This window comes from Penicillium odoratum (assembly GCF_028828045.1).
Source record: "Penicillium odoratum strain IBT 22623 chromosome Unknown utg000005l_segment0_segment0, whole genome shotgun sequence".
NCBI classification, from domain to species: domain Eukaryota; kingdom Fungi; phylum Ascomycota; class Eurotiomycetes; order Eurotiales; family Aspergillaceae; genus Penicillium; species Penicillium odoratum.
In genome coordinates this window covers 1,139,246-1,159,706 of record NW_026643147.1, presented here as the reverse complement: position 1 = coordinate 1,159,706, position 20,461 = coordinate 1,139,246, and the positions used below count along the sequence as shown (strand labels likewise).

The 20,461-nt window shown below is 48.8% G+C and overlaps 9 protein-coding genes across 9 annotated transcripts; 8 read left to right on the top strand and 1 right to left on the bottom strand.

Annotated features, from left to right (window-relative positions):
• Nucleotides 1–520: 520 nt before the first annotated feature.
• erg13A (putative hydroxymethylglutaryl-CoA synthase) lies at nt 521–2,081 on the top strand (the record flags this gene model as incomplete). The annotated part of the gene is made up of 4 exons (XM_057139907.1): nt 521–580; nt 646–748; nt 815–1,872; nt 1,938–2,081. 4 exons carry the CDS (start codon nt 521–523, stop codon nt 2,079–2,081), a joined length of 1,365 nt encoding a protein of 454 aa, XP_056993913.1.
• A 453-nt stretch (nt 2,082–2,534) lies between these two features.
• N7520_005972 (transcription factor domain-containing protein) lies at nt 2,535–5,018 on the top strand (the record flags this gene model as incomplete). Its single annotated transcript, XM_057139906.1, has 4 exons — nt 2,535–2,617; nt 2,670–2,807; nt 2,895–3,615; nt 3,663–5,018. The coding sequence occupies 4 exons, from the start codon at nt 2,535–2,537 to the stop codon at nt 5,016–5,018; spliced, it is 2,298 nt and encodes a 765-aa protein (XP_056993912.1).
• Nucleotides 5,019–5,245: 227 nt separating this feature from the next.
• On the bottom strand, nt 5,246–6,562 carry N7520_005971 (putative sulfate/molybdate transporter; the record flags this gene model as incomplete). Its single annotated transcript, XM_057139905.1, has 1 exon — nt 5,246–6,562. One exon carries the CDS (start codon nt 6,560–6,562, stop codon nt 5,246–5,248), a length of 1,317 nt encoding a protein of 438 aa, XP_056993911.1.
• A 761-nt stretch (nt 6,563–7,323) lies between these two features.
• Nucleotides 7,324–9,251, top strand: N7520_005970 (F-box protein; the record flags this gene model as incomplete). Its single annotated transcript, XM_057139904.1, has 2 exons — nt 7,324–8,790; nt 8,859–9,251. The coding sequence occupies 2 exons, from the start codon at nt 7,324–7,326 to the stop codon at nt 9,249–9,251; spliced, it is 1,860 nt and encodes a 619-aa protein (XP_056993910.1).
• A 942-nt stretch (nt 9,252–10,193) lies between these two features.
• N7520_005969 (putative siroheme synthase) lies at nt 10,194–11,926 on the top strand (the record flags this gene model as incomplete). Its single annotated transcript, XM_057139903.1, has 2 exons — nt 10,194–10,518; nt 10,566–11,926. The coding sequence occupies 2 exons, from the start codon at nt 10,194–10,196 to the stop codon at nt 11,924–11,926; spliced, it is 1,686 nt and encodes a 561-aa protein (XP_056993909.1).
• A 528-nt stretch (nt 11,927–12,454) lies between these two features.
• On the top strand, nt 12,455–13,895 carry N7520_005968 (uncharacterized protein; the record flags this gene model as incomplete). The annotated part of the gene is made up of 4 exons (XM_057139902.1): nt 12,455–12,587; nt 12,637–12,734; nt 12,787–13,047; nt 13,104–13,895. The coding sequence occupies 4 exons, from the start codon at nt 12,455–12,457 to the stop codon at nt 13,893–13,895; spliced, it is 1,284 nt and encodes a 427-aa protein (XP_056993908.1).
• Nucleotides 13,896–14,621: 726 nt separating this feature from the next.
• On the top strand, nt 14,622–15,748 carry N7520_005967 (Polyketide synthase enoylreductase; the record flags this gene model as incomplete). The annotated part of the gene is made up of 4 exons (XM_057139901.1): nt 14,622–14,765; nt 14,825–14,953; nt 14,993–15,319; nt 15,356–15,748. The coding sequence occupies 4 exons, from the start codon at nt 14,622–14,624 to the stop codon at nt 15,746–15,748; spliced, it is 993 nt and encodes a 330-aa protein (XP_056993907.1).
• A 1,143-nt stretch (nt 15,749–16,891) lies between these two features.
• Nucleotides 16,892–18,411, top strand: N7520_005966 (Acid phosphatase; the record flags this gene model as incomplete). The annotated part of the gene is made up of 3 exons (XM_057139900.1): nt 16,892–17,074; nt 17,134–17,195; nt 17,247–18,411. 3 exons carry the CDS (start codon nt 16,892–16,894, stop codon nt 18,409–18,411), a joined length of 1,410 nt encoding a protein of 469 aa, XP_056993906.1.
• A 528-nt stretch (nt 18,412–18,939) lies between these two features.
• On the top strand, nt 18,940–20,293 carry N7520_005965 (threonine aldolase GLY1; the record flags this gene model as incomplete). The annotated part of the gene is made up of 3 exons (XM_057139899.1): nt 18,940–19,108; nt 19,173–20,126; nt 20,181–20,293. 3 exons carry the CDS (start codon nt 18,940–18,942, stop codon nt 20,291–20,293), a joined length of 1,236 nt encoding a protein of 411 aa, XP_056993905.1.
• Between the last annotated feature and the right edge of the window lie 168 nt (nt 20,294–20,461).

The following is a 20,461-nucleotide window of genomic DNA, read 5'->3' as shown; positions in this document are numbered from 1 at the left end:
TGGGCCGTTCGACAGATTCAAACCCAGATTTCTTGATTGTTTGAGTATTGAAGAACATTGAATTATCAGGGAATTTCTCTCGTGCTAAGCCACTGTGAAACAATGGCTACAGGACTAGGCATGCATGAGCAGCATCAAATTAGAACACCTGAATAATTCCTAAGATTAATTGAGTTCTTGAAATCATCACCTTGTATATTCTGGCCGGGTCAAAGGAAGTGATACTTGAATATACACTGTAGTAGCTATCATGACCCCATAATGGTAGGCAGCAGTGGCTATGACTACGCTGTATCTTTCGTCACGAGTATGCAGCCTCACTAACCTAGCCTAATCATGAGGAACAAACAATGTAGGGAATGTTGATTGTGTATAAAATGCCCTAAGCCTTCTTTTCTCCTACTTTGCAATACAGTATTCACACTCTCTTCGTCGACTCCTTCAACCATTACCAATTTTCACTCTTATATCCACTATCGCTACATATCAACGACATTCCAGTAGCTCCAGTCCTGAAATCATGCGGTCTCTCGCCAGCAATGTGGGCATCAAGGCCATGGAAATTTACTTTCCTAGTCGTGTTCGTATACACCTACGCTCAATCCGCAACTGACTCTCTCGGATAACTGATACAGCAGCCTACAGTATGTGCCACAAACCGAGCTCGAGACACACCTGGGGGCTAGTGCGGGAAAATTCACTATTGGATTAGGTCAGCAGAAGATGAGTTTCTGTGATGACCGTGAAGGTAGCTCCCAACCACCCCAAACACATTTTCTTGCCTGCTCTATACTAAAAAACTACTTGTTTATAGATACCTATTCAATGGCACTCACTACAGTCTCTTCTCTGCTGGAAAAATACAAGATCGACCCAAGCACAATTGGCCGCTTGGAAGTAGGAACGGAAACACTTCTCGACAAATCCAAGTCATGCAAGTCTGTTCTCATGCAACTCTTTGGCGATAACACGGATGTTGAAGGTGCTGACACTTATAACGCTTGCTATGGCGGAACGAATGCCCTGCTAAATGCAGTCAACTGGATTGAATCATCCGCCTGGGATGGTCGGGATGCCATCGTTGTCTCCTGCGACATCGCTCTTTACGACAAGCCTGCCGCCCGCCCCACAGGCGGCGCTGGCTGTGTAGCCATGTTGATCGGCGCCGATGCTCCTTTGGTGCTGGAGCCCTTCCGTGGGACCTATATGAAACATGTCTATGACTTCTACAAAGGGGATTTCAAATGCGAGTACCCAAGTTTCGATGGGCAATACTCCAACGCATGTTACCTTGAAGCATTGGATAATTGCTACGCTCGGTACCGGGCTAAATCAATGGCGAAGAGTGGTAAGCTCATAATTGGAGATCCAGAGTGCAAATCTGATAGCCTCTTGGAGACATTCCAGTATTTCGTCTTCCATGCACCTTACTGCAAGCTCGTCTCTAAGGCCTACGGCCGTTTGTTGTTCAACGATCTTCGGACAGAGCCCGAGCACTATGATGAAATCCCAGATGCTGTTTGTGACGTCGGTTATGCTGCTTCACGGACAGACAAAATCATCGAAAGGATGTGTATCGGATTGACTAAGGAAAAGTTCGCTCGCCGCGTTCAACCATCCCTCACAGCGCCTACAAATTGTGGCAATATGTACACTGCTAGTGTTTACTCCGGGCTAGTGAGCTTGCTGAGCAATGTTTCTAGTGAGGAACTACAGAACAGGAGGGTCGGCGTCTTTAGCTATGGCGGTGGTTTGGCCAGTACTTTATTCTCCTTCCGTGTCAGGGGAGATACTTCCGGAATTGCGGAACGGGTCGGGTTGAATGAGCGGTTGGAATCTCGTACTGCAGTGTCTGCAGAGTTCTATGATGAGGTATGGTTTTTGTTTCTTCTAAACATGCATCTTTTATATGTTTTTCTAACAAAGTTCAATGATAGGTCTGCAATATGCGGGAGAAAGCCTACCAACAGAAGAACTATACGCCTGTGGGAAGCGTTGATAGCCTGGCTCCCAATACTTACTACCTTGTCCATGTTGATGAGCTATTCCGACGAACCTATGAGAAGAAGTCGGCTATTTGAGCAATGGGATGATCACTTGGAAGTTGACATTAGAGCTTTCTTGAATCAATCAACGGGGTCGCTGTCTAGAGTTCAAGGACATAATGTTTGAAAAGAATGTTAAACGAAGATGAAATATATAATCGGATCTCGGGACCACCTCAAGCCAGATTCAAATTGTGGTGAAAACCTTCGAACCTGTACTCTCCTGCTTTTTCTACCTATGCATTAATTCTTCCGAGTTGCCCAGGTGTCGTTGAAATATTCTTTTACGACCTGAAATTCATATAAACTCGTCTGTCTACTTCAAACATTGAATGTTCAGGTGTTTATCGGTCAAAGTTAATGCTGATGCTCCACTTGAACCGTTATCGGCTCTGATAAGCCTCGTCAATTCCGCTTTTCCGGCTACTCTTTTACAATAATTTCTGTCTCACCCACCAGTATAACGAATCTAGTCAGAAGACTGATAACATGAATCCCGATTCACCAAGACGCGGGGATGGTTCAAATTACCAACGGCCAAGGAAGAGAGCCAAGTATACACAGGTCGCATGGTATGTGCGCCGCCACGGCAGTTCCGAGTTGCCGAGATGCTAACCGCCCTAGCAACGAATGCAAAAGACGCAAGTTAAAATGTAGTGGAGGAAATACCTGCACTCGGTGTGCTCGAGATGATATTCTTTGTCTTTATGCGGCGCACAGGCCGGTCGCTACTACGCCCGAGGATGAGGCCAAAGATGACCGGTGCGGCCCCTATCAGCATTCCTAAAGTCCTTTTATTGTCAACCTGGCAGCTGGGCATCCAGGGCCCGTTAGACTAATGTCACGCAGAGTAAATGCCAGATTTGAAGCTGTCAATCAACAATTGGAGAGCCTGCAGAGGGAGATGCGCACTATGTCCGCTCGGCTCCGAGAACTCGAATCTGGAAACAGCCCAGTCGAGTCATCGAGACTATCGGCGAGGGGAACTGCAGCAGCCGTTGGATTACACCGTATCCTCAATGCTCCCAAATCTCCCACGTATGTTGGTCCAACGAGTGCTGAGTTTGGGCTCGGTCACCAGCGTGGGCTAGCTTCCGCAGACAGCCACCATAGCGATCACGACGATGAAGAGGATTTTGACCTTTCTACAACTGCCCCAAGCCCTGCGCCCTCTGGTGAGCAAGTGGATGTGATTTCTGGCGATCCTCTGAAGGCTATGGGCTTGGAGGAGATATTGCGTTTGGTTCAGGTCTACGAGGACACTGTTGGTATTATGTACCCGTGTGTTGATCTGGCTAGTCTCCGTACCTATGTTGTCGAGTTTCACCATCGATATGATCCAGTTATCGATCGTGCATCTGGACCCGCACCGAGAGCTTCAGATCAAGACTGGTTCCATGCGAGAGACATTCAGGTGCTGAAGATTTTGTTGGCCACCGCCTTGCTTGTTGAATCGCACGGTCGAAGTGAGCTTGCGGCGCAGCTGGCGGATAGTGTCGAGGATCGCTTTGCTAGCCGACTCAAGGTGGCCGAGGTTGACATGAAGGAGATTCTTATTTTGACACTGCTGGTATTTCCTTTGCTTCTCTATGGAATGATCTCATCTAACAAATGCAGTCTATATTCCATTCATATCGAGACGACGAAGTCATTGCCTGGCGGCTAACTGGCATGGCTGCACGGGGCAGTATGGAGCTCGGCCTACACCGTCAGGATACGTGGCACAAAACAGGAGGAGTGTTCCCAGGTGCGTTGGAGTGGATGTGGGCAAGTCGGTTATTCTGGTGCATCTACGTGCTAGACCGGAAATGGTGTTTTGGAACTGGACTTCCATTTGCCATCCAGGAGTCGGACATGGATACGAACCTGCCAGAGCCTGGCCATTCCACACCCTATTTGACATGCATGATATCTTATTCCCGCCTCAGCACGAAGGTCTGGGGACTGGTGGTTGGGTGGCCAAACAGGTCACGGGAGGCGACAGCGGAAAGATGCGCATTCCTAGACGCACAGGTACAGCAATGGGTCCACTCCATTCCACGGGAGTTGCGATTCGATCCAACCTGGCGCTCCTCGGCAGGACGAGAGCACACCGATCGAGCAATGATGCTGCAGGTGCTTCTAGCTCTTCAAGCCAATCAGCTTCGGATTCTGGTCTATCGTCAAAACCTTCTTAGTAGCAACCGCATCGCAGAAGACCTGTCTGGTGCCTCGACTGCAGTGGAAACCGCCAAGAGTACCGTCCATATGCTGGACTATTTCAGTCGTGTTTCCAATTTTTATTTCCAGTGGCCCGAACCTTTCAACTACTTTTTGATCTCAGCTCTTGCGGCTTTGTTCCTGGCTGTGTTACATGCCCCGGCTCGCTTCAGTCAGGCCTGCCGACAAGAATTTTACACTGCGGTTGATATGGTGCGCCGATCTGCCACACGAGCTCGCACATCTCGACGTCTTCAAAAAATCATTCGCAGTTTGAAGCGAATCCAGCTCAACGTGCACTGGCAAAAAAACCCAGGTCGCCAGTCCTCAGATCGTCATTCACGGGCTGTTCCTGCAAATGGTTCTACTATCTCCGACTCGAATTCCGGTGCCCCAAGCCGTTCAAGGCACATCGAATCTCGCGTTCTATGGGATTCCACTCCAGGATCCTCAAATGTTGACTCTCCATCCCTTCAACACCCCCCGAGTCTCTATCAAACTCCTGGAATGTCGACCCCTCAACAATCCTCAACAACATTCTGGCCTTTATCACCTGGGACAGCACCGGAAGCAGACTCCAATGAATGCGAGGATCTCAGTAGTTTCTTTGAGATCGCCGGCGGTCTGTATTTTGACCCAAGAGCTGGGGCTGACTATACAGGAGCGAATACAGGGATCTCAAACTGCGGAGTTGCTGATCGATCGCCCAATGCACTAGATGCATTTCAGGCAGAGGATGAGGAGCTGACGCGAGTCATGGCTGGCTTACTATAATTGGATAAAATGGATTTCATTATTATACCCCGAAATCAGAAACCTTGCACATACTGTTCGTAAATAGTACATGTGAAGTCTCTCAAATATGAACGCAAATTCAGAAATGGACTTCTGGATATAAACGAATGATTAGACGCACCGGTTGTTCGTTATGGGCAGGGGTGGCAGATTATAGAGTAATAAGAGCATCAATGAAAGAGAAAGTGTAAGGTCATGAGAAATGTTTATCCAAGGCGAAGTCGACCCTCCGACCACCGGCTCCGGGCTTGCTCCCACCATTTTGGAAGTTCATAAGCCGAATGGCACAGCATACCAGCAATAAAACCAATCGCATCGTTCTTAAATCCAACTAGCAAGCCAACAGTGACCATCATCACTGTCCATCGTCGTTTGCGTTCTTCATCAGTGAGTACAGGGCCAATGTGTTGCTCTGCGATCCCTAACATGCCGCTTCCAGCCTGGCCAATATCCCGGGCACCAGATGTGTTGAGGCTCTCGCCAACACCCACGAGCTCAAGACCGGCCGCGATAACCATGACACCCAAAAATGCTGCAGGGAAGCGTTTCAACAAGTCGACAAGGGTTTCCCCGAAGAGAAGCCCAATGACAAGTTTTAGTATGCCAAGGAAGATGATACTCGCACCCGACCGTGCACCAAACCGATACTGGGCCGCCAGACCACCAGATCCATGGCAGACAGGCATTGCGCCGAACCAACATCCCAACAGGTTCATTCCAGCGACACTCAGACCAATGTGAGTGATAGATGGAGTGCGGACGCTTGGTAGCAGGTCATTTGCAAGGTGAACAACGGCGACAATGGAATTGAGAGTGGTAAGTGGGATCTGTCCGATACCAGCATCAATGGCACCAACTCTCCATTGGGAAGGCGTTGGAACCACAATAAAAGGCTGCCAGATTTGAAATGCAGGCAAATGGCCAACCACAGCAGCCCGAATGATCGCGAATGAGAGACCAAGAGCAAACAAAGCCAACGCATATGGAACACGTCGATAGACATGGGTGGTAAGCAGAGCAACAAATGCAACAAGAGCCCAAATCCGATTATCGGCCCAAGATGGGCTGATCCAACCAAGGGGTGCAAGCATGCTGCCACATGCAGAGATGACCAAAGACAACCCCGCACCGACCTGGATTCCCTTGATGACTGGAATAGGGATGACATTCGCAAACCAGTGCAAAAGACCTGTGATACTGAACACTAGAATACAAGCACCAACGAACATCCCGGCCGCGGCGATCGAGCCGTTAGAGAAGTTGCGAGCGATAGCCACTGCAGCGATCGCCTTCATCGGCTGGACTGGGAGTGGAATACCGAAATACATCCCCGTCAGGATGTTGTAAACACCAGAGAAAATAAGGGTGCTTGTTAGGGAGACGGTACCGTTGACGGCTAGTGCAATAGCGATGGGCAGGAAGGTTCCCAGATCTCCCAAGGACCCAGAGATTTCCGAAACATAATGTTGTTTAAAGGTACGTAAATTGTGAGCAGATATTTCCCTCAGCGACTGAGCCGTCATGATGGATTTTTGGTTTCTGTATTGGATTTGAGAGGGAAAGAGAAACAGACTTCTGAAGAATTAAAGCTTGGGCGATGAGGAACTGAAGATCGGAGTCAACCGATCAGCCCCGCACGAATATTAACGTGGACGGCTGAACAATCCTGCTTACCAGGGTAGGTGGGTCTGTCATATGCTTAAGTATTTAGTGCAATAGTGATGGTAATTGGTTGTTATGGTCTCAGGATGCTCTCACGATGCTCGTAATGAGAAGAGGAAATTTGTGGCGATGTACATGGAGCGGGTGGGTTGATAGATGACGTCCGCTTTGGCTTAGTCCAGCCTTGATTCCTCTTCTCCTTCTGTTCTCTCTGACAGGCTTGAATTCTAATGTACGTTTGTTTTTTTTTTAAAAAAAACCTGATCTACTAATTTAGACAAGTAAGTCTCTCAATCTTTCCACGACATTTTGCTACATTTTACAGGGGTGCGCTAAGCGCGCCTCATGCAGTACGAGCCCCAAAAATTTTGAGGGGTAAGAACATTCAGCTTTGTATGGTAAATATTCTGCACAGGTAGTATCCAAACCCACCCGGTTCTTCTGCGTTCATAAAGAAGTACATACAACACATCACATAGAGTGAGAGAAGCCCAAGTCTCGTCCATCGCCATCGCGATAAGCTTATCGATAAGCTTTATCAGGCGGTGAGTTTGTCCCTCATGTCGTCACTCAGTGGACCAATTCAATTTCCTTCCACAACTTCGAAGCCCCTGCCCTAAATATGACCGTCACTTCGGCAGTGGAAGATCCCCTAGCTATTTTTCCCCCGGAGATTGTCCTGCGTATCCTGGACTTCACCCCGGTTTCCACCCTCGCGTCCCTCACTGCGACTTCCACCGCCTGGCACGAGTTTATCGACGTCACCCATCGAGAAGCGATCTACAGCTCCGATTCCAAGACTTCCCACCCACCCGGCACCACCCGTGATCTCTCGTTCTTGTCAAGCGCTGGTAGCTTTTCCAAATCATTCGAGGGCACCACGTCATGGAAGGACTTATGCAAACGCCAGAAAATACTTGCCCGCAACTGGGCTGATTCCTGTCCAATCACCCAGGAGACGGTACTCCAGGTCGGCAATGACCCAGTCTGGCGGTTCCGTCCTGATTTCAAGCGTCGTTTCTTTGTTTCGACGTCTCATAGTGGCGGGTTGAACGTTACAGATATGGACAGCGGCTGCATCCTATGGCGCCTGCCTTCGACACTGGATCGGGGTGGGAATGCAGTCCGTCCATATGCGCACCTCGAGTACCAGGATGGGATGGCTGTTTTTGATCGGGAAGGTGATGCTGTGGAGGTTTGGCAGGCCGACGTAGATGATGCACCGCGTGGGGAGTTCCGGCGCATCGCGGTGTTGAATCATGAATGCCAAACTAGAGGCTTCCAATTATCATATGATACGCTGTGTGTGGTATCGAATGAAGGACAAGGTTTTGTGTATGATATGAAACAGCGGCCTCCACATTTGGTGACACACTTGAAGATCGAACCTAACGCTGTCGGCCACTTGGATCAAAACAAGGATGTGGTCATATACTCTGTAGGCGCCCGAGGCTACCATATCTATGACAAGGCATCTGGTAACTATTTGGGTGCCTTGCATCCATCGTGCACTACAAACAAATATCATATCCGCCCTCCCCCTTCCAGTTCCCGTTCTGCAAGTGCGGCGCTGGCTGGGGCCCGGCACGGTCCAAACCACCGTGCCTTGCCTTCGGGGCCACCTCGCAAAGATTGTCTGACTCCGCTTAAAATCCTCACAGGCCCACTCTCCCCACCACCTAGTGATCCAGAGCATGTCTGGCATGGGGAAGATGAATGGGGAGCGGGCATGTTGGACGGCGATCTCTTTGTCGGCTTTTCTCGTGCTGGTCGAGTCTTTATCTGCTCCGACTGGCGCAAGGCCATTCAAGATGAAAATGGGTTTACAGCCAACACCTCAATCATTGAATGCGAGACTGACGGCTCCAGCTTTGACTTGGGTGGCTGGTTATCGGTGCGCAATCACCGCGTGATGTTCGAAATCCAAGACCGTGTCTACGTTGTCGCCCTTGACGATCGTAACAAGATTCCCACGGGCGATCCTCCCTGTCGAGCTTCGTACGCGCTACTCACTAGCTCCGCGCCACAGCTTGCGGTGCCTGTCAGTTTTATGACACTATGCGACGATGCTATCATGACTACTTTCACGGTACGTATACGATCCCTGAATCATGACATCCAAATTAGAAACGATATGGCTGATAATAGAACCTCCAGACTCTCGGCTGGCGACAAACACTCTCTAACATCCCCGGCGATGTCTCCCGGCAACAACATGAAAGTCCTGCCCGGATCTTCCCGACCAAAGCCGTCCGAATCATCAGCTTGAGCCCCCACCTGGCCAGTAATCCAGCCTCCCCATCCAGCTCCACCCCCGAACAGTCCACAGAGGGAGACGATGAACCGCACCCTCATCCTGATGACCTTTGGCGCTCGCAAGCTGGTTTGTTGGAATTAATCAACATGCTTCAAGATGAGTTCGACGAAGATGATGATCCACCTGACATGTTTTCGGTCGAGGGTAACCATCCTATTGATGCGGAATGGGAAGATATCGATGATCAAGATGAGGGTGGCCCGGATGATCCTGGGGGTGCGCATGAGGCTTGACCTCGGCCTCTGTCAGCCTTGTATGCTCTTAGATCATCTGTGCGATCTCTGCGGTGTGTTGGCTTTTGAGACCGCCTCGCCATGCACTTCATACTAATCGTACAACAGCCTATATATTGTAAAGAAGGCCCTGTTGTCTATTCCTGTGATGGAAGGTTCATATGGATGGAAGCCATATGACAAAGATAGAGAGTTAAATCAAACTCAGCCATAGACGGTGTGCAAATAGAAGAAACTAGCAAAACTTACAATATCTACGATATACGACTCTAGATGTAGTTCATGCATAGCTAGTTCAATCTTTCCTCAAGTGCTGTCTCAACCACCCGGGCAAGAAAATTAACGTGTATTCGGTAGTAGGTACTAGTGTGTAGTACATACCGAATCATTAAGGTTGAACAAGACTTATGGTTCATTACCATCCCTCAAAGCTCCACTCCGCCCTCCCAATTGGGGTGGCAATTTACCCCTGCTTACCTAATCCCATGCAGGTCAATCACGCAATCCCGCGTTAAACTACTTTGGGTCAAAAGAAGTATGCGAGAAAAAAAGAAGTTAATATTATTTTCTTACCAAAAGTCTACTTGAGTCATTGAAAGCCGCCATCTTGTTATCCAGATCACCAACAGAACCTACCCTCGAACCATTGTGTATTGCTATCAAACCCATTGTGTTCTGTTGGGTGGCGTTGATTCCCCCGGAATTATCTTATCAGCCTATCACCAATCGTGACAGGCCTTTTACTCATTCCGGAATACACTTTTGTGAATCTCCGCGGAAGTACTGCAGGATAACGCATGACAGTATAAAAGAACCTGCAAGGCTCTGGTATATACTGTTCGACGACATATTGATTCTGCTGGTTGTGCAACAAACTAAGGTCCAGCGGACCTCGTTCAATTTCATCAGTGGAGGGGTACCCCACATTTTATCAACGACACCATGAAGGACATTATCAATGGTTCTGGTGTTACGACACCCTTCATGACCGCATGGAATGTTGAATCGCAGATTCATCTTATCATCGGAGCTAGTCCGTTAGCTGCCGCGAGGTGCACAAAGAGTATTGAGGCCGGCGCTAAACCAGTCGTTATTGCGCCGGAGACTGCGGATATTCATTTTACGCTGGCTGAGCACGTTGCCAATGGCGCGGTCCAGCTATTACGTCGTGATTTCCAGGATGATGACTTGACTACCCTGGGAAGGGAGGAAGTTGATCGGGTTGTAGACGCGGTCTTTGTTACGTTGGGTGGCAACCTTGAACTGAGTAAGTCCTAGTCGTCCCTGATAAAAACCCCTACTAATGTTTTTCAGGTACCCATATTTCAAAGCTTTGCCGGAGGCTTCGAATCCCAGTCAATGTGTCTGATGCTCCTTCTTTGTGCTCGTTCACCTTACTGTCTACTTACTCAGATGGACCACTTCACATTGGCATCACAACCTCTGGTCGTGGATGCAAACTTGCGTCTCGCTTGAGGAGAGAAATCGCTGCTTTTCTGCCAACCAACCTTGGGTCTGCCATTGACCGGCTTGGTGCCATGCGATGCAGGCTTTGGGAAGAAGACCACGCCGCAGGACTGACCGATGCTGCCTTCGAAGGCGATGATGACGATACGACTGGCCAGAAGCATACTTTCAATACGCTGGTCACAGAAGATGATGTCGCAGCAGCAAAGACACGGCGAACGCGCTGGTTATCGCAAATCTGTGAATACTGGCCTCTTCGGAAACTTGTATCTATCACTGATGGCGACATTGACCAAATCCTACAAGCCTATTCATCGGGCAACACCACACAAGAGACGCCTGAATCCAATGTGGTCTCCAGAAAGGGCACAATTATCCTTGCCGGCTCAGGTCCAGGCCACCCGGATCTACTCACCCGTGCCACATATAAGGCCATTCAAAATGCCGACATCATTCTTGCAGACAAACTCGTTCCCGCCCCAGTCCTGGACATGATCCCACGCAGGACAGAAGTTCACATCGCCCGCAAGTTCCCTGGAAATGCCGACCAGGCTCAAGAAGAGTTCTTGCAGATGGGTCTTGCCTCCCTGCGAAAGGGACAACAAGTCCTCCGACTCAAGCAAGGAGACCCATATCTATACGGTCGCGGAGCCGAAGAATTCGAGTTCTTCCGCGCCGAGGGCTACACCCCCATTGTCCTTCCCGGCATTACCAGCGCCATGAGCGCTTCTCTCTTCGCAGATATCCCAGCAACCCACCGAGGCGTAGCAGACCAGGTTTTGATCTGCACAGGAACCGGTCGGAAGGGCGCTGCTCCAAACCCTCCCGCCTACGTACCTACTCAGACAGTCGTCTTCCTGATGGCTCTCCACCGACTATCCGCCCTCATCGAATCCCTAACTACATACCCCGTGGACGGCTCAACACAGTCACGCGCACTATGGCCCAAAGAGACACCCTGTGCAATTGTTGAGCGGGCATCTTGTCCTGACCAGCGTGTCGTCCGCTCGACATTAGAAAATATCTGTCAAGCATTTGAAGCGGCCGGTTCCCGACCACCCGGTTTGTTGGTTGTCGGTGCTAGCTGCCACGTTTTGCACAGTCCCGATGGACAGAAATGGGCCATTGAGGAGGGATTTAGTGGGTTGGATGGGCTGCATGGGGAGGTGGATGCCGTGACAGTTGCGTTGAATGAGACTGAGAAGTGATTGGACATATCTTGCATATCGATCGGAGTCTGAGAATTGTGTATATAGAAAAAATCAGATACCCCATTGGAATAAGTATATCAAAGATTTGAATTTGGAAATCAATATGAAAACCCTAGAAATTGTTATCAAGTAATGGGCCAATTTGATTGGTCCCATTTCTTCCCGTATCTAACCGCTCTAGTAAATCTCATATACTTGATCCGTGCCACAAATGCACCGGTGAATAACCAGTCCATCTATATTTTGCCAGAAAATGGCTGTAAAATGGCTTTAAATTCAAGAATCACCGTACAAATTGAGAGTTGGTCATGTAGTCAATATGATCTACATTCTGCAACTTTGAAGTCATAAAGTTGGGTTTTGCATGGCGCTAGAAACCGCCGCAACCGGGATCCGCTGAGCCCCACCGTTGTCAAGACAGGGCGTGCAGTGGATTGGGTTTTTTCTTTAAGTTTTTTTTTTCCGATCCTGTAAGATCTTTAGTACTTTTGATTCTCTCGATTTGATCAAAAGTCCATTTCGAGAATGGAGACTTTCGAAACCTCCTCCCAAGAAGCCCTCTCGGAGCATCACGAAGCTAACTTGCCACCGGTTGATAGAGGTAAAAGAGCATGGCTTTTCCTCGCAGCATGCTTTGTCATTGAAGCTTTAATTTGGGGTATGGTGATCAATTTTGAAACTTGGGAAACATTCTAATATATCTATAGGTTTCACCTTTTCTTTTGGAATTTTCCAGGATTACTACTCCACTCATGAACCGTTCAAGAGCTCTGGTGACATTGCCATTGTCGGGACTTGTGCAATGGTTTGTTGATAAATGTGATATTATTGGATCTATCTTTGCTGACTTACACCAGGGTATCTCCTATATGTTGCTCCCTGTGGCATTCATCCTGTTGCAAGTGATGCCCCGTCTCAAGTTGTGGGCTGCCCCAGTTGGGTTTATCATTATGTGCCTTGCGCTTTCCTTGAGCTCTTTTGCAACAAACACTACCCATCTCATTGTGTCTCAGGGTGTTGCATATGGCATTGGTGCTAGTCTCGCATATGCACCGACAATCATATTCATGGACGAATGGTTCGTGCGCCGAAAGGGACTCGCATTCGGAATTATGTGGGTAAGTAAATTCATCACCGGATCTACCATGCAAATCGAAATACTAATTCCATAAAGGCTGGTACCGGTCTTTCGGGTGTCATTCTCCCCATTGTCCTGCAGTGGATGCTAGATACATTCGGTCACAAAACGGCACTGCGCGCCTGGTCCATCATTCTCCTACTTATTGGTGGTCCGCTTCTCACATTTCTTCGACCACGACTTCCAATCTCTCGTGCGTCGCACACCAAGCCACTGGACTTCCGCTTCCTGTTGGACTCGACATTCCTAATTTACGAATCTGGAAATATCATGGAGGCAATGGGCTATTTCCTTCCCACTATTTATCTTCCCACTTACGCCAAGAGTCTGGGAGCCAGCGGTATCGAATCTACTTTGACCGTCATGGTCTTCAACCTTGCATCCGTCTTTGGGTGCGTCATTATGGGCTCGTTGGTTGATCGGTACCACGCTACAACGTGCATTTTGGCTTCGACTGTTGGCAGTACTATTGCCGTATTTTTGATATGGGGCTTGGCTGATAGCCTGGCGCCACTGTACATTTTCTGCATCTTTTACGGGCTGTTTGCTGGCTCGTTCACTTCTACCTGGCCAGCGGTCGTGAATGAGGTGAAGAAGAAGAGCATCTACACTGACCCTAGTCTTATCCTTGGACTTCTCTCGACTGGAAGGGGTATTGGTAATATTGTCAGTGGACCGTTGAGTGGGGCTTTGCTTGATCAGCGTTCTTGGGAGGGCGTTGCTGGGAAGGCATACGGTACTGGTTATGGGCCTTTGATTGTCTTTACGGGTGTTTCTGCTTTTCTGGGTGGTCTGGGCGTTATGGCTAGATGCACAATACGCTCCTAGAGTAAACCCTTTCCAGAGCAATCTTGTACTATACCTGGGTTAGGATACATAAAAGTGCATTTTTGTTTTTTCTTTCTTTCCCTTGTATCGTGGTCGGTTTATCTGAATTTTATATATGCTCGGCCACATTCTGTCGTGAAGAGTGCTGTGGACATCGAAGGGCCTGGTCTAAGGTCAATCTTGTGTTAGTGCTTCTTTCTCCCCTACCCCGCTTGACCAGGCATTTGCTTTCATAGTATTGGCCTCACTGTGTACGAAGACCGTCAAGTCACATAGACCGGTACAGCAATCGGCAGTCGGATCCCTGATTTTGCAAACTGAGATAGCAATCTCAAAGCTCAGTCAAAGTTTAATAAGATATGTTTGACGCTCGGCCTAGCGGATCAAATAGCGCGGGATTATGTAGCGGCAGCTTCCGCGTGTTTTCATCCTTGGATGTACCTCCTTGATGTACCGATCTTCCCTCCCGAGAATGCCATTTGCGGGGAAACAGACCGATTTGATCGGTTCTGCGGGGAGGGACCCGCAAATATCGATCAAAGATTCAGTGTGGATAACTAGATCTTGATCTTTTGCTCGTGCTTCAAAAAGATATCTTACTACCAAATTTTCTTGGACTCGATATTTCACTATAATCCATTTGTCAATTCAATTGATCTGGAATTTCCTAGATCAAAGATTTCATGAAAGACATTAGTACAATCGACGAACTTCAAGCACCCCACCATGATACCTGAAAAGCAGATCCCCACAAAGGCATTTGTAATCGATTCTCCAGGGTCCCCATATGTTCTGCAAGATGTGGTTCTGGACGAAGTCCGGCCACACGAAGTCTTGATCGAGATGAAGTATACAGGCCTGTGCCACACTGTAAGCTCACAGCTCCTACCTCACGTAGATCCAGCATAATTTCTGACTCAAGGGGACAGGACCTTGTGGTTCAACAAGGTGTCATTCCAATTGGCGAATATCCAGCAGTGCTGAGCCATGAAGGAGCGGGAATTGTCCGACGGGTTGGCAGCGCAGTAAAAGATAAAACCCTCGGGGAAGGTGACCACGTCTGTTTAAGCTTCTCGACTTGCAACAATTAAATCCAGTGCAACGAAGGACGCAATGATTTCTGTCGACAGTTCATGCCAATCAACTTCGGCGGTGTCAGAGGCATGTCGGCAGCGGATTCACCCATCTCATCGACCACGGGTCAGCCCATCCGAGGTCAATTCTTCGGCCAGTCGTCCCTGAGCAAGCTAGCCATCGTCCCAGAGAGTTCATTCGTCAAAATTTTGTCTCCCTCTGGATTCACCGATGCAGACGTAGCTGTTCTTGCCCCCTACGGGTGTGGATATCTTACCGGAGCTGGCACGGTTTTGAATGTTCTTAAGCCGAGGCCGTCGTCTCGGTTTGTCGTGCTAGGAATGGGAGCTGTCGGGTTATCTGCGTTGATGGCTGCATGATCTCAGGGCGTTGAGAGCGTTGTAGCGGTGGATATTGTTGATTCGAAGCTCGAATTAGCCAGCTCACTTGGCGCGTCCCACACTTTGAACACGAAAGGTGTACCAGATCTTGCGCAGGGTCTGCAAGAGATGTTTCCCGATGGGGTAGATTATATCATTGATACCACAGGCGGTGTCCCTCTGCTTCAGTCATCCATCAAAGCCTTGGGTCATGAGGGTATGTTAGCCATTGTGGGTGTTGCTCCGGGTGGTTCCTCGTTGACGATCGACCCGCTGCCAGTGCTTGACTGGACGACTGTAAAAAATCAGGTAGTCGATTTGGGGGGATTTCTTGTGTACGGAGTTGAGGACGTTGGAAATTTTTGTTACCCAACAACTGCCAATACTGAGTGCACCTAAAATTGTCTGACTCATGATTTGATTCAAATAATTATTCGAAAGTGAGGAGAAAATATACTTTTGGCCTCGGGCGACCGTTTTTACATGTACAGTCGAATAGTCCAGATTAGCCACGGACCTCAGTAAGCATTCTGCAACATTTTACTCTAGTAAGTGACTGTTCATCTTGGTCATCAGTAATTCCCTTTCGTCTGTGATATTTAACGTCTATGACTTCCTACTGGAGCGAAATCGGGACGAAGTCCGTATGTGATCAACTGGCGAATTATTTTGGACCCTGATCGCACGAATTTCCGTCCCTGGTCCCCCCCCCCCCGCGGCGGCACTTATCGGCCCCACATGAATGGTTTCGTTGTGATTCTATCACTTTTTCATGGTCGTTGAGCGCGACAATGGCAGCCCCCAGATGACCTTCGCGTCCGGAGGCGTCCCAGTAGCCGACAATATCCGATGGGCGTGCACAAAATCCTCTCTGCCGTCACCAGTTCTTTCATCCAAGCTCTCGTGTGATCGATCCCGTACGTCCTACAGTATTTCGCTTAATTATCCCCTAGATGAGCCTTTTCGGTAGCGTAGAATCTGGATTATGTCTCGCGAGTTCCGATGCTCGACGATGCAGCACGGTTCGGTTACAGCGATACTGATTGGCTATGATTTACTCCGGCTCCAGTCGCCAAGAGACCCAACCCTGCACAACGGTTGATTTACTAATTGTTAGCGCGCCCAAGTGCCGTACACGTGTTTGATCATTTGGCTCTCGAAGTTATATGGAAGGACCTGACAAATGCGGTCATCAAAAGGCGCACACTGAGCGGTTAGAGCCGATGCTAAACGCGAGTAGAACCCATGAATGGTTACAACTTTATGACTGATTTTGGAAATTTGTGGAAAATATAGTTTCTGTGACGGTCGACCTCTTTGGCCAAGACTCGCTCATCCCATAGCTCCACATCTCTGTCTAAGCGATGTACTCAAGATGCGGTCTTGCCTTGTTTACTCTCAGCATAAATAAGAGTCGGAGCGGCCGCAACTCACTGGCTGATTTCGAGTGTGGTTATACTAACAAAATTGCAGCGGTATAATCTGCATTATACGTCATTCACTTGAAGTTCAATTTGAGTGCGACTATCGACTCACGCCAACATGAAGACCGTGGCGGCTCTGTTGTCAATGGCGGCTATGGCCCGCGCTCTAGTAGCGACCACCTCCGAACCATCGCTCAGCCAGATTAAGGCTGCGATGGCAACAACCTTGCCTGAATCTCCCGTTTCGAACGTCAAAGGTGTTGCCTTTGATCGCTTCTACCAGGTTTGGATGGAGAATGTGGTACGTGAAGTTCCTGATAGAGAATCAGAAGGGAGACTATACTAACAACCAAGCGATAGGGGTATGCCGATTCAGCGGCTGATACCAACATGCAATGGCTTGCCTCCCAGGGAATCTTGCTGTAAGCCAAGATACCATGCAAAGTCTGTAGAACCAATGCTGACCCAAAAAGGACCAACTACCATGGCGTTACTCACCCATCGGAGCCCAATTACTGTGCTGCAGGTGGTGGTGATACTTTTGGGATGGATTGGGACGATTTTTTCCAGGTCCCTGAAAACGTTTCTGCTGTCCCAGATCTGTTGGATACCAAGGGTATCTCATGGGCTGAATACCAGGAGCATATGCCGTACCCTGGCTTCCAAGGCTTCAATTATTCTAATCAAGAGACATTTGAGGACGACTATGTGCGCAGGCACAACCCTCTGGTTCTCTACGATTCTGTGGTCAAAAATGAGACGCGTGCTCGTCAGATCAAGAACTTCACCAACTTTGAAGAAGATCTTGCAAACAAAAAGCTTCCTCAGTGGGCTTTCATCACCCCGAACATTACGAATGATGCCCACGATACAAATATTACCTTCGGTGCTAAGTGGGAGCGCAACTGGATGTCCTCTTTGCTGAAGAACGAGTACTTCATGAACAACACCCTTGTCCTTCTCACTTTTGACGAAGATGGTGCTATTGTAAGTGGCAAAAAATACTCGTACGATCAGGGCAATCGGGTTTATAGCATCTTGCTTGGTGGGGCTATTCCGGATAACTTGAAAGGCACCAAGGACGATACGTTCTACACACACTACTCGAGCATCGCATCCGTATCTGCTAATTGGGGCCTTCCATCCCTGGGTCGCTGGGATTGCGGTGCTAATATCTTCGAGCTTGTGGCTAACAAGACCGGCTATATCAACTATGATGTTGATCTGACCAATCTGTATCTGAACGAGACCTACGCTGGCCCATTGACCACCGGAGAGTTGGATGAGTACTTTGATATTTCGTCTACTCTGAAGAAAGTGGCAGGCTCCTCATGGACCTGGCCTGTTCCCAACACTGACGCCAAGTGCTCAGCTGGTCACGGTGTGCTCGACGTGGTGAAGAAGACATACAGTGGCATGAGTGCGACCCATAATTACACATCTCCCTACCCTTGGGATGAAACCAGCGGCTATAACACTAATGTGACCGTCAGTCGCAAATCATCCAACAGCACTTCAAGCAGCACTAGCTCCTCTACCAGCGCGACTGCCACTGACTCTGGTGCCGGTGCCGGTACTGGACCAAGCTTGGGTGCTACTCTTGGAGCTATGGTTGCTCTCTTTGCTTTGTTGCAATAGAGCATCGGAAAAATAACGCGGCAGTTAAAGGTGGAGAGGGGAAGCCCTTAATATGTATATACATAGAAGAGAAGCAAAAGTCTTTCGGAAATTTAATAAGTGTTAAATGAAGTATCAGTAGAGGATTATAAGTTGTAAGAATAGTCCAGCCTATAGCTTCCTAGAAGAAAATAAGGATAGTCCGGGCTGTATTAGGCGGAAGCCTTCTGGATTCTGAAGATTGAAAATGTAGTAAAAAAGGATATGTAAAATAAAGCCCTCTGGGCCGGTCTTAGATTGATTGTAAACTGTCAGTCTTTATGAGTTATCCCCTAAATCCTTTAGGTTGTTGTACTACAGTGGTTTATACTATGTATAGATATACCATTCCCTGCGCATATCGTATCTGAGATCATCTGAGATAGGCCTAAGATGGGATAGGAAAGATAGCGCGGCTAACCGCTTCTGTTCCCCGCTCGTACATCATGTGACAATTTTTATTTCCCCGCGTTTCTGCGCATCCAAGTCAACTCTCGCGCAGATAAGGACATGAGTCGACTCCTCCGCACCTTCACTCGCTCTGTTGGGACTTTTCGACCTTCTCTGCCAGTTCAATCTGCATCAATTGGACACAAGGTCGCCATGGCTCATTTATCTACCCCATCCAGCGGTCAGACCAGCTGGCACGGCGCCGGCGCCGCGGAATTCGATCTCAGGAGTACTTTGACACTTTTACCTCAATTCAGAAATTCAATTTTAGGAGCTGACCATTTCTTCTCCAGGTGATACAATGACCAAGCCCACGCCATCTATGCTCAACGCGATCTGCGAAACCACCCTCCTGGACGATGTCTTCGGCGAGGACCCGACCACCAACGACCTCCAGAGCTACGTTGCTCAAAGAACACATCACGAGGATTCGCTGCTAGTCCTTTCGGGGACTATGGGAAACCAGGTCGCTATCCGCTCGCATCTAGCCCAGCCCCCGTATTCTGTCCTGTGCGATCATCGAGCTCACATAATCTGTTACGAGGCTGGTGGTGTCAGCGCTTGGACCGGAGCCACGGTGCAGACCGTGGTGCCGAAAAACGGTATTCACCTGACTCTGGAGGATATCCAGAAGCATGCTGTGCTCGACGACGACATCCACCACTGTCCCACCAAATTGATCAGCTTGGAGAATACACTCAACGGGATGGTTATGCCGTTGGCTGAGGCTCGTCGGATCGTCGAATGGGCACATGCTAATGATATCAAGGTACACTTGGATGGTGCGAGACTGTGGGAAGCTGTTGTCTCTGGCGCTGGTAGTCTGTCCGACTACACGAGTCTGTTTGATAGCGTTAGCCTGTGCTTTTCCAAGGGCCTGGGCGCACCGGTCGGAAGCATTCTTGTGGGTTCTGCGGCATTCATCAAGAAGGCTCGCTGGTTCCGCAAGTCTATTGGTGGCGGTGCCCGTCAAACGGGTGTGTTTGCGTCTGCAGCTAGGATAGCCCTGGACGAGACTTTTGGAACCGACCCTCAGGGCAAGACGGGCCACCTTCTGGCGACTCATATTAAAGCGAAGCATATTGCGGATCTGTGGACCAGCCGTGGAGGTAAGCTGGAGTTCCCTGTGCACACTAACATGGTATGGCTTGATCTGGAGGCCTCTGGGGTGGGCCCCAATGATCTTGCTGTGATCGGTAAGGAGAAAGGGTTAAAGTTATCTGGAGGACGAGTGGTGGTTCACTACCGTAAGTTGCTTTCATAATCTCAATACACCATGTCAATATTCTGACTTGTCACAGAGGTTTCCGACGAGGCCATTTCGCGCCTCGAGCAGGTCTTTGACATTGCGATGCAGGGGAGCTATCAACGCAGTGAAGACCAGAGCAAGCCATATGGCAGTAGTAAGCCATAACCATATAGTCCTATAGAGCTAAAATAGACAAATATATTTAGATGAAGCATCGCACTTCACATTCACCATTGAAAATGACATTTCTCCGGAGGTTTTGGTGGACACTCGGAGGGTTTGTTAAGGCACCTCTTGAATTAAGTACAATTTCAACTTGCACCGAAGCTTCCA